The sequence below is a fragment of the Glycine soja genome, chromosome 19 (assembly GCF_004193775.1).
Source record: "Glycine soja cultivar W05 chromosome 19, ASM419377v2, whole genome shotgun sequence".
Lineage (NCBI taxonomy): Eukaryota > Viridiplantae > Streptophyta > Magnoliopsida > Fabales > Fabaceae > Glycine > Glycine soja.
This window is the reverse complement of record NC_041020.1, coordinates 22,540,518-22,553,557: the sequence shown is the minus strand read 5'-3', so window position 1 is coordinate 22,553,557 and position 13,040 is coordinate 22,540,518. Positions and strand designations below refer to the sequence as shown.

General features: G+C 43.1%; 1 protein-coding gene across 1 annotated transcript; it reads left to right on the top strand.

The window, feature by feature from the left end:
* Window positions 1-852: 852 nt before the first annotated feature.
* Window positions 853-1,362, top strand: LOC114398651. The gene has a single exon (XM_028360827.1). It carries the CDS (start codon window positions 853-855, stop codon window positions 1,360-1,362), a length of 510 nt encoding a protein of 169 aa, XP_028216628.1.
* The last annotated feature ends 11,678 nt before the right edge of the window (window positions 1,363-13,040 follow it).

Genomic DNA, 13,040 nt, shown 5'->3' with positions numbered 1-13,040 from the left:
CCTTTTGTTATCCAGAGGCGGCGAGCCCGATGACATGCAGAGACAAATTATGGTCATTCCGTACACCTTTTCGCCATTCGGACACAATCGTGTTCGATGGCACACAGAGACAAATTATGGTCATTCTGCACCCTTTTGTCATCCAGAGGCGGTGAGCCCGATGACATGCGAAGACAAATTATGGTCATTCCGCACCTTTCGCCATTCGGGGACAATCGTGTCCGATGGCACGCAGAGACAAATTATGGTCATTCGGCGCCTTTCGTCAATCGAGAGTAACGAATTCGGAAGTATCAGGATGATGTTGGTCATTCGGCGCTGATCATTTTCAAGATTTTTGCAGGTACCACTGGCGGGGAGATGGACCGGCCGAATGGAATTTCGCTCGAACGAAATTTGTGTCTTATCTTTACTTCCCTTTTATCTCCAATAAAAGACAAGTAAAGAGGGGCAACTGGCATCCCATCATCTAAGGCAGTATATGTTGAGCCATACCACTTGGTTGGTATCCAAGATGGACCCAGTCAAGTACATTTTCGAGAAGCCCGCTCTTACGGGGCAGATTTTCGACATAGTCTATGTCACCCAAAAGGCGATAAAGGGAAAAGCCTTGGCAGACTATTTGGCTCAACAGCCTCTCAATGATTACCAGCCCATGCATCCAGAGTTTTCGGATGAAGACATTATGGCCTTGTTCAAAGAAAAGTCAAAGGATAAGGACAGGGATAAGTGGATCGTGGGTTCGATGGCGCGTCCAATGCGTTAGGCCACGGGGTTGGGGCAGCTTTGGTCTTTCCTGACAATCAATACATTCCCTTCATGGCCAGGTTGGGTTTCGATTGTACAAACAACATGGCCAAATACGAGGCATGCGCCCTCGGGATCCAAGCAGCAATTGACTTCAACGTCAAGTTGCTCAAAGTGTATGGAGACTCAGCCTTGGTGATTCACCAGCTAAGGGGAGAATGGGAGACTAAGGATCATAAGTTGATACCCTATCAGACTTACATCAAGAAGTTGGTGGAGTTCTTCAATGATGTCTCTTTCCACCATGTTCCCAAAGAGGAGAATCAAATGGTCGATGTGCTCGCCACTCTGGCATCCATGTTCCAACTGACCCCACATGGGGACTTGCCATACATCAAATTTAGATGTCGCAGCAAGCCCGCATATTGCTATTTAATAGAAGAGGAACAAGATGGTAAACCTTGGTACTTCAACATCAAGCGATACATCAAAGACAAGGAGTATCCACAGAAGGCTTCCGACAATAACAAGAGAACATTAAGAAGGTTGGCAGTCAGTTTCTTCTTGAGTGGAAGCATTTTGTACAAAAGGAACCATGACATGGTTTTACTCTGATGTGGACGCCAGGGAGGCGGAACATATACTACTGGAAGTCCATGAGGGTTCCTTTGGAACACATGCCAATGGGCATGCTATGGCACGGAAGATTCTGAGGGCGGGGTATTATTGGCTCACCATGGAGAGTGACTATTGCATCCATGTTAGGAAATGCCACAAATGCCAAGCATTCACAGACAATGTCAATGCTCCACCCATGCCTTTAAACATTTTGGCAGCACCGTGGCCCTTCTCCATGTGGGGAATAGATGTGATTGGGGTCATTGAGCCCAAGGCTTCAAACGGGCATCGCTTCATCCTGGTTGTGATCGACTACTTCACCAAGTGGGTTGAAGCCACCTCTTACTCCAGCGTCACGAGAAGCGTGGTAGTCAGGTTCATCAAAAAGGAAATAATCTGCCGGTATGGACTACCCAGGAAGATTATCACAAACAATGCCACCAATCTGAATAAAAAGATGATGAAGGAAATGTGCAAGGATTTCAAGATCTAACACCACAATTCCACGGCTTATAGGCCCCAGATGAATGGGGTAGTTGAGGTGGTCAACAAGAACATCAAAAAGATTATTCAGAAGATGACCGTGTCGTATAAGGATTGGCACAAAATGCTCTTTTTCGTGCTACATGGTTATCGAACCTCGATACGCACATCAACCGGGGCAACGCCGTTTTCATTGGTGTATGGGATGGAAGCCGTGTTGCCGTTTGAGGTAGAAGTTCCTTCTTTGAGGATCCTAGCAGAGTCCATGTTGAAAGAGTTAGAGTGGGCTCAAGAACGCTTTGATCAGCTCAATCTTATAGAAGGCAAGCGTCTGGCAGCTATGAGCCATGGGTGTTTGTACTAGAGACGGGTGAAGAATGCTTTTGACAAGAAAGTACGCCCACGCAAATTCGACGACAGGGATCTCGTTCTGAAGAAGGTATCCCAAGCCCTGAAAGACAATAGGGGAAAGTGGGCTCCGAACTATGAAGGGCCTTTCATCGTGAAAAAGGCATTCTCTAGAGGAGCACTGGTGCTCGCCAACTTGGATGATGAAGAATTTCCTACACCTATGAACACCGATATCATCAAGCGATATTATGCCTAGCACTTGGGGCAGCTAAGAGAGTCACTAAGTGATCATACTGTGAGGTTCCCCCCCCCCCCCCCCAAGAGGTTTCCTTTCCTTTGTAACCTTGATCGCAAACATCTAATGAACATCGGATTGATGATATGCACTTCAACCCTTGTGTTGTGTTTGTTATTGCTTTAAGATGCGTATTCTCTTTTTATGGTCCGAGCCATCTCACTCGATCCATAGGGGTGCCGCAAGCGCTTAAGTAAAATTGAACATAATAGACATTTGTTTAAGTTATTGCACTTAAACTACCCATGCATACGCATGCATATGCATATTTTTATCCTGTGAGTTGAGGGACAGGGGAAGATTTGTTTCGAGTGATGGTCAATATCGTGCCGAATTCAAGACGAAGAAAAACCAAGGTAAGTGTTAGTGTAGTCATGTTTTACTGCGTGGTGCCATTTCCTGTTTTTAGAGACTTAGGGACGAGTGTGAGCAGCTACCAGGCCCATGATCAATAGATCATCATCCTGCATCCGGCTCAAGACGTTAAGGAGGCACTACTAGGAGGCGGCCTAGTATCCTTTAAGCTTTTGCTTGTGGTTTATTCATCTATTTTTCTAGAGTCATAGTTGAATATGCCTAGTTTATTCTTAATCCTAGGAATTAAAATAAACAAGCGCCAACCCAAAGGTTAAACACAATTTTGCAAATAATTCTAGCAACAAAAAAAAATGCACAGGGTTAGCTCGTCTGGGCGAGCACCCGTTGCACAAGGTAGTTTAAAAAGAGGGGGAGGGTGAGTTTTCATCACCCAAAACTTCCCCCCTCACTCAAAAACGCTGCAGCTACGGGATTTGCCTCTTTTTCAGCCCTAAATCACCATTGTTCGCGTTTTTTTGTTCCATGTGGCATCGTTACTCACCCCCAACAAGTAAGTACCTCATTCTTTGGCTCTCTAGCTTTCCATGGGTGTATTTTGATGCTCCATTTGTTCATTCTTGCTCAAATCCATGAGGCATTTTATCCTTGAATTGATGCTTGTTTTTGTTGAGTTGGAAAGTTGTAGGCAATGGCCTTAGGCCTAAGTTATGTTCTAAAAAGGTTGGGCATGCCACATTGCCCCCATTCCCTTGCTATTCATGCCTAAACATGCACCCACCAAGTGCTCGATGAAATGCCTCAATGGCATTTGCGCATGATTTTGTGAGGAATAACCTATGAAACAATTTGTTATGCGTATGTTTGCCATTTTTGAGCATGTATGAAGTTTCATAAGGGATAGAATGATTGCCCCACATATACCCTAGGCCTAGGAACCAAAGCTTGTTTTGGGTGCAAGGGAGCACAAAAGTGGGTGCATATTGGGTGAAGCTACCCTTTTAGGCCAGCAATCGGCTTTGGGCTACACCATGATATTTTCCTTACACCTAGATGTTTAGAAATTTTGTTCATCATGAACATAAAGGTGTAGAGTAGGTAGCAAAGATGCCTTTGTTGCTTTCCTTATTAATTTGGGTAGCAAAATACCTTTGCTAATTTATTGATTTGGGTAGCAAAAATACTTGAACGTGTGTATATAAATGTGAAGTAGCAAAAATGCCTCATAAAGTGTATATATGTTGCATGTTAGGTAGCAAAAATGCCTCATAAAGTGTATATATGTTGCATGTTAGGTAGCCAAAATACCTCACAAAAATTATATGTTTAGGTAGCAAAAATACCTTGTTAATGTAGGTAGCGAAAATGCCATGCTAATTTGAATGTTAATTTAGGTAGCAAAAATACCTTGTTAATTTGTATGTAAAATACCTTGATAATTTGTACGCAATTTAGGTAGCAAAAATACTTGAATACACATAAAATATAATTTAGGTAGCAAAATGCTTGAATGTGCACGTATATATTTTTAGGTTGCCAAAATACTTTGAATATGCATGTGTGCAATTGTTTGGTAGCAAAAATATCTTGGGCATCTGTGTATGTGGTCTTTAGGTAGCCAAAGTACCTTGAGTATGCATGTATGTAAATTTAGCAAAAAAAAATGCATGTATGTGATTTAGGTAGCAAATATGCCTTGAAAATGCATGTATGTAATCTAGGTAGCAAAGATACTTTGAATGTGCATGAGTGCAATATTTAGGTAGCAGAATATCTTGCACACATGTATGTTCATGAATGTGTTATCTCAAGGAAATGTGTGTATGAGTTTGCTCTTAATTTACATTGATGTTTGTGTTTATTGGAGGAGCTTGCACGCTATTTTTGCTTGACATTGCTATTCTTGGTGAACTGACTTTACAATTGTGTTTTCACAGGAGATGGCCCCTAGAAAGCTTCCATCAAAGAGGTCGAAGGACACCGCCGGAGAAGGCTCCGGCATTGCCCTATAGGCAGACACAGACTTTGACAGGCATCGATTCCGGAGCGCCGAACATCAGCAGCGTTTCGAGACCATCAAGGGATGGTCATTCCTCAGAGAGAGGCGGGTCCAGTTGAGGGACGATGAGTTCCCTGATTTTCAGGAGGAGATAGGCCGCAAGCGATGGGCACCACTTGTGACCCCCATGGCTAAATTCGACCCAAAGATAGTCATGGAATTTTATGCCAACGCCTGGCCTACCGAGGAGAGAGTTCGGGATATGCACTCCTAGGTGAGGGGCCAGTGGATCCCCTTCGACCTAGACGCCCTCAGCCAGTTCTTGGGCCACCCGTTGGTTTTGGAAGAGGGTCAGCAGTGTGAATTCAGCCAGAGGAGGAATCAGGTCTCTGGTTTTGACGAGGAGGCCATTGCTCAGCTTTTGTGCATACCGAGGCAGGATTTCACCCAGACCGCTGCAGGGAGACAGGTGAGGATCATGTGCACCAGCATGACTACCCTGACCCAGATATGGATGACGTTGCTGCTTAGCAACATCCTACCCAGTGACCATAACTTCGATCTTCCTCTACCAAAGTGTCAGCAGGTGTATGCCATCCTGGCACAGGTGAGTATTCACGTGGCTCAGTTGATTGCTGATGCCATCTATCAATTTGTAGGGACAGTGCCTGCGAGACACCCTATGGACCCGAAGAGGTCCAATAGGGCCCTGGGGTTCCCAGCTTTGATCACGGGTCTCTTTCAGTTCTATGGAGTTCCCGTTGCCCCCAGCAAGGTCATTCGGCCTCCCATTACCAAAGCCTTCATCGAAAAGTACTGCATCCCCAGGCAGGCGCAGAGCCAGGCACCGCAGCTACCCGAGGAAGATCAGTAGCCAGCGGCAGATGCACCACCGCCGCCACAAGAGGAGGCACCATCTCTGAGGTCCCTCTCTGATCGCCTGGACAGGATACAGCTCCGGATGGACGAGTACATGCGTCACATGATTAGACAGCAGGCAGCTAATCACAAAGGGCAGGGGCGGCTGAACGAGACATTATATCGTTACCACCTACACCAGCAAAGTCAGGACCCCAGTCCTTTCCCTTGGCCCACTCCCGAGCAGTTCGAGGCCACGGTGGCCTGGCCTAGGGACGAGACCGAGTTTGAGACACAGGCAGGGCCCGCGGGGACCTCTGGAGGTGGGGATGAAGCCCAGGACGATCAAGACATGTTGGATTTCCTCCTATGAGAAGGACAAGGACGACCGGATCGCCAAACTTGTGATTCATCTTCCTTTCGACATTATTGCTTTTGATTTATTTTGTTATTTCCATGGGATTTGACATTATTTCTTTTGTTTATTTTGTGATTTTCGTGCGATTTGACATTATTTCTTTTGCTTACTTCGTGGTTTTCGTGCGATCTGACATTATTGTTGTTGTTTATCTTGTTATTTCCGTGTGATTTGACATTATTTTCCACTAGTTATTATCTCCATTACGATTAAACTGAGCATCCCATTATCGCTTTCGATTGTTAGTCGTTCATTGTAAGTAGTTTACCGCTTCTAGCATGTCGTTGTTTTACTTTGCGATGATTTGTCTGAAACGCCAAAAAACGTAGGTCTTGTGTACTTTAAGTCACACGCCTTTTTTCAATAAAATGTAATTTTGGATGCCAACTGTGCCCGCTTTGCAAATTGCTTCCAATCCTTTTTCATAGGGACTTGATTGAAAGGAATAGCTAAAAAGAAAGAAAAAAAACAAAGAAAGAAAGAAATAATTAATCAAATAACTGTTAGTTGATGAATACGACTAACTTTTGTGTATAAAACCTGTGTAAATTGTATCAAACTCCTCCAAGTTATGGTTATTTTGTAATGTTACAATTACTTTTTGTTAAAGATAGGTAATAAATACTTAGTACTCCCATTTTGTGTGTTTAATAATCATTTCCTCTCAATTTCAGGTTAATTAGGCGACTTTGAAAAGTGTTGATTTTGATCTACTCGCTAAGCCAATCTGTCGGCTCAGCAAGCCTCCGCTGAATGCACCACTCTTGCGGCTGAGCGCGAGGAAGAATCTGGAAGAAGGATGAGTTGTGCATGTTCACTGAGTGAGGGCTAATCCTGCTAAGCGCACTGCTTGAGTCCATCCACTGAGTGAGAAGACGCGCGCTAAGCCGAAATTCACTAATGCGCGCTAAGCGAGCCAGAGTTGCGCAAAGCGCACAAGCACCAACAAGGCCACCTATTTAAGCTTGAAATCATAAATAGGAGGGGATTTTGACCATTTTCTCAAAGAGCCTCTGCATGTGAGAGATTCTAGAGAGAGAAGGGTCCGAATCCAGAGAGTTTTGAGAGATTTTGCTGTGCGAATACCTACAGAGAACGAAGCTTGAAGAGGAAGTCGTCCTGAGAGCTTGAGATGAGTTTGTGAGTGATTATGAGCTTCTAGAGGTGGAGGAGACATCCCCACTACTTGTATTTCTTCAATCCTTCATTTTTCTCTTCTCTTTGTTGTAAAGGAAGCTTCCCAGATATGGAGAGCTAAATCCTCTATTGGTTCTTCCTTGTGGGTACTTGATGTAAATACTTGTCTATCTATTAAATGATGTTTTATGTGTTCTCTGTGCTATCAGTATGTCATTTCAGTGTGCTTTTGCCTTGATCATGTAGATGCATGCTTTGTTAGGATCATTCAACAGTGGAAACTGGTCTGATTCTTAGAACATGATAGGACAGGGCTAGTTTATCGTATTATCACGAGGGATCGGGGTACGGTAACCTAGTTGTTTGTATGTTTGTCTTAATGTGGTTCTGGTCGAGTTTAGTCCAACAAGAGGAATTTGAGGACAATTCTTGATCAGGATTAGGCTAGACTATCATGAGGAATCGGGGTTTAGCATTTCAGGAGACACCATAGAACACATGAGCATTGTTAAGTAGAAAATATCCTTTTAACATCAGGAACCTAATAGGAAGACCAACGTGTTGTCTACTTGTCACACATCATTACTCACGTGATTTTCCTTTTAATAGTTAGTTTACATACTTGTGCATAGTTGACACATCTCTTTTCATACTAGACACCTATTCACTGAATATAGCTTTACCAAGTGACACAAGTTCCCCGAGAGTTCGATACTCAGTTCTTACCATTTTATACTACTTGCACGAACCGGTGCACTTTCCGGGTTCGAACAAGTTTTTGGCGCCATTGTCGGGGAACTTCTTTCTATTTGGAAAGTTAGCATAGTCCTAGGTGTCTATTCTTTATTCTTTGATAAACTGTGAATATTTACTTTCAATTCATATTTTTTTTCTTCTTTAACTGGATAACCGTTGTTGTTGTTAGTGTTTTATATGCATAGATCTCCCACAGGCAATTTAGTTCCTCTGGACTTGGAGATTGAAGCTACGTTGAGAAGGAACAGAGCCGAGAGGAGAAGAAAATTACTGCAAGACAGGACAGTAGCATCCATTCTTGAGGAAGAAACTCATTTTTTTTATTCTTCATCATCCGACTCACCATCATCAAGGGAATCTGTGACTTATTTACCAGAAGTCGTTTCTATGGCTGATGAGCACCAGCAAAGAGTTACCCTTGAGGACTATTCAAGAAATTCAGTGTCGTAATTCTTTACCAGCATTACAGCTCCTAAAGTGCAAGCTCACAACATAAACTACCCTCATTCTTTGATTCATTTAATACAGGGGAACTTATTCCAAGGATTACCAAATGAGGACCCCTATGCACATTTGGCGACATTCATTGAAATCTATAACACTGTAAAGATTGTAGGCATGCCAGATGAAGCCATTAGACTCAGTTTATTTTGATTTTCCTTGGCAGGGGAAGCCAAGAGGTGGCTCCACTCATTTAAGGGTAAAGCTGAAGACCCCTAAAGAGGCAACTGAGCTAATTGAGAATATGTTAGCTAGCGATCATTCCATTCTGCGCGACAAAATTCATCAACCCACAAAGAAAAGCTTGTTAGAACTATCATCACATGACGCTATAAGTAGCTTTCTAAGCAACTTGAGATTTTCACAGAAACACTTGGTAAGTTGCCAACTAAACTGTCTATTTGTCAACCTACACATTCTTCTGTTTTGCAGCTTACAGGTTGTACCATCTGTGGTGAGGCTCATGAAACAAGCCAATGTATTCACATTGAAGAAAACACGCAAGAAGTTCACTATATGGGAAATCAACAGAGACAAGGATATACTCAAGGAGGATTCTCAGGCTTCCAGCAGGGTCCTTATAATTAACAAGGACAATGGAGATCACACCCTGGCAATCAATTCAACAAAGACCAGGGTGGACCTTCTAACAGGCCAATCCAACAAGGGCCTAACATCTTTCAAAGGATTACTAAGCTGGAGGAGACTTTGACTCAGTTTATACAGGTAACAATGTCAAATCATAAAAGCACTGAGTCAGCACTAAAAAACCTTTAGGTTCAGGTGGGACAACTAGCCAAGCAAATAGCTGACAAGTCATCCAACAGTTTTGTGGCGAATACAGAAAAGAATCCCAATGAGGAATGCAAAGCTGTGATGACAAAGAGTAAGAGGTTTGTGGAGGCAGAGGAAGAGGATAGTGTCTTGTCCAAGAAGAAAGCTACTGAAAAGAAAGGTACTGATAAAAAGAAAGATGAGGTGATAGGTGAAAGCAATCAGGAAAAAGAAAAACAAATAATGGTCAAGAAAAAAGAATTAAATGACCAAGAAAAAGAAAAAGAAGTAGAAAAAGAAAAAGAAAATGAAAAAAATGGAAAAAATGAAAAAGATGAAAAAAAAAATAAGAATGAAGAGAGGAGTAGAAGTGAACAAGCTAGAGAGAAGAAAAGAGGAAAAGTTGTGAATAAAGGTGCGGAAGTACCATATCCTGTGGTACCTTCCAAGAAGGAGAAGGATCGCCATTTGGCAAGATTCTTAGATATTTTCAGGAAACTGGAAATAACCATGCCCTTTGGAGAAGCTTTACAACAAATGCCACTCTACTTCAAGTTTTTAAAGGATATGTTAACAAGGAAACACAAGTATATTCACCAGAAAAACATTGTTGTGGAAGGAAATTGTAGTGTTGTGATTCAAAAGATCCTTCCACCCAAGCATAAAGACCTTGGGAGTGTAACCATTCCTTATTCAATTGGAGAAGTCATTGTGGGAAAAGCTCTTATTGATCTGGGAGCCAGTATTAACTTAATTCCACTCTCCATGTGCAAAAGGTTGGGAGAGTTGGAGATCATGCCCACTAGGATGACTTTACAACTTGTTGACCGCTCCATTACCAGACCATATGGAGTAATTGAAGATGTGTTGGTCAGAGTGAAACATTTTATTTTCCCGACAGACTTTATGGTAATGGATATCTGTGAAGATAATGACATTCCGGTAATATTGGGGAGGCCATTCATGTTAACTGCAAGCTGCATAGTTGATATGGGGAGAAAGAAGCTGGAGCTGGGCATTGAAGATCAGAAAATTGATTTTGATTTATTTGTTGAAGACAAGCTTGCTCCAGAACAAAATGTTTGCTTACAGGTAAAGGAAGTGGGTAAGGAGGTTCTAGAAGTACAAACCAAAACGTGATCACACATTGAGGTAAAAGTGTCAAGCTAGTGACGTTAAAGAAGTGCTTCCTGGGAGGCAACCCAGTTCTAATTTCTGCTTTTCTTTTCTTTTATGTAGGGCATAATGTGGAACTTGCTTCATAATCATTACATTGGGGTATATCAGCTTGTTTTGAAGGATAGATATAAGGGTTTCAATTTCTTGAGGAAGGGACTGAAAAATAACCCAGAAATTTTTTTCTGAAAAATAGTCCTTTCGCTAAGCGCAAGCCTCGCGCTAAGCGCATCTTTGGTCATGCGCTAAGCCAAGAGTCTCTAGCGCTTAGCGCTCAACCCTTGCATCTCAGGCTGATTTGGTCCACTAAGTTGGCCAAGGCTGAGGTAAGCCCATTTCAATTCGATCTGAATTTGGCTAAGCGATGGCCTGCTCACTGAGCGCATCATATTCAATGGCTAAGCGCGACACATCACTGCTAAGCCCAACTCTTTGCGGCCTAAACTGGGTTTCATTGAGCTAAGCACCACTCTTTTCAGCTAAGCCCAAATCCTTGTGGCCATGGCAGCACTAAGCGATCCATCATCCGCTAAGCTCATGCCCCTCTGTATTCAAGATGCATCATTTTAGCTAAGCCGACCCAGATCCCAACTCAGCGAGAGTTGCAGGTTTTATGACTTGCAGAATTCGCTAAGCGCCGCTTCTATGCGCTAAGCCCAGTTTTATAAAAAAAAATGAATTTCATACTTGGGCTAACTATGCATATCCGCTAGGCAAACCTCTTTGAGAAACCAAACGTCTCTCTGGCTCGCTTAGCGTTGTGGTTCGCTAAGCGAGAAGGTCAAAAATTGCTTAAGTGAGTGTAACGTTAGTTACACTCACATTTACCCAAAATTCTCAAAGCATATCATGCATTTTCTCTCTCGCCCAAATCTGTACAACCTGCATTCTTGCTTTCTTTTTTGCATCTTCTACGCATCTTCAGCACACAACAATCGAAGTAAGTTCCTCATTCCTTTTCTTTCTCTTTTATTTTGTTGAACCTTAAGTTAGAAAACCATAGATTTAGCTTTTGATTGCTAGGGTTTGAATGATTTTAGATTAGTGAAAGATTAGCATTTTGTGAATGATTGTTCTGTGTAGATAGTTTTGACTGGTTTGCATGTTTGATATGCCTTTTAGAGGCTCAAAAAATGGAAGAAAACGAACTGCGCTTTCTGTGTTTTTTTTGGAAAACACGATGAACTCGCTAAGCGAGTTCATCAAAATTCATTCAAATATGCGTTTCCAGACGAACTCGCTAAGCGCGCCTACCGCTCAAAGCGAGTTCATCTTATGAAGATGAACACTCATCCTCCTATTGAGATACCTATGGCTAAGCAAGGCTGATTCGCTAAGCTTGGGTAACTTAGTCAATTTTTTTTGTTGAAAGTTGAGCGCTAAGCCGAGCCTACCTGAGCTAACTGCATTTCGTTACGGCAGCCATTGGGCTAAGCGAGCCTAGCTCGCTAAGCTCCCATACTTAGTGAATTTTCTGAATTTCATGGTGTCGCTAAGTGCAACCATGATGAGCTTAGCGCACATCTGTTGCGACAATCGTTAGGCTTAGCAGGTAGTTTCCAGCTAAGCCGATTATGCAGAAGCATAATTTTCTGCAACATTCGCTAAGCAGCCCCACATGTCGCTAAGCGGTAGTGTATATTTTGTGAAGGCAAGCTAAACGGACCATGTCTCGCTAAGCCGACAATGCCTTTTTCAGTTTTTGAATTTGAATAACTTGTGTTCTGATTAAACTGTTTGGTCCCTTTATTTGTAGATGGCCTCTAGGAAACGCAAGAGTATCGGTTCAAGACCCACAGCTCAATATGATACAAGGAGATTTCACTCCTTAGATGCATGGAACCGGTACACGGATAATGTATTAGGGAGAAACATATTGCCAGAGAGGAAGGTGGAGCTCTACCACACTAAGTTTGATGATTTTAAGACTAAGTTGGAGAGGCATCATCTCCATAAACGCCTCACCAATTAGGTTGATGGGAGCATACATATGGCTTTGGTGAAAGAGTTCTATGCAAACCTATACAGCTTTGAGGGTCCTTCACCAAAGCAAGCCAGGATCAGAGGCCATCTAGTGAAGATCGATGCTGACAGCCTCAACACATTCCTAGAGACACCTATGGTGTTGGCAGAGGGTGAGACTTTGCCCACATACTCCAGATACTACAGGCTGCCTTCAGATCCTAGGGAGATTGAGGTTGCCCTATGCATACCAGGCCAAGGGTTCATCTTGAACGCTGAGGGCCATCCTGGGAGGATCCTGAGGAAGGACTTGACGACTTTAGCCCAGGTGTGGAGTGTTCTCTCATACTCCAACCTGGCCCCCACATCGCACACCTCTGACCTGACAGTGGACAGAGCTAGGCTGATCTTTGGCCTAGTCTATCACATGGACATGAACATAGGAGCTCTCATTTCTAGCCAAATGACTTCTATAGCCCAGTCTAACTCTTCTAGACTTGGGTTTCCTGCTCTGATCACCGCCCTATGTCGAGCCAGAGGGGTTGTCTCTAACAGCCTCACTTTTGAACGTCTGAGCCCGGTCATTAACTTGGCCTACATCAGGAAGAACTGTTGGAATCCTGATGATCTGATAGTTGCTATCCGAGGGG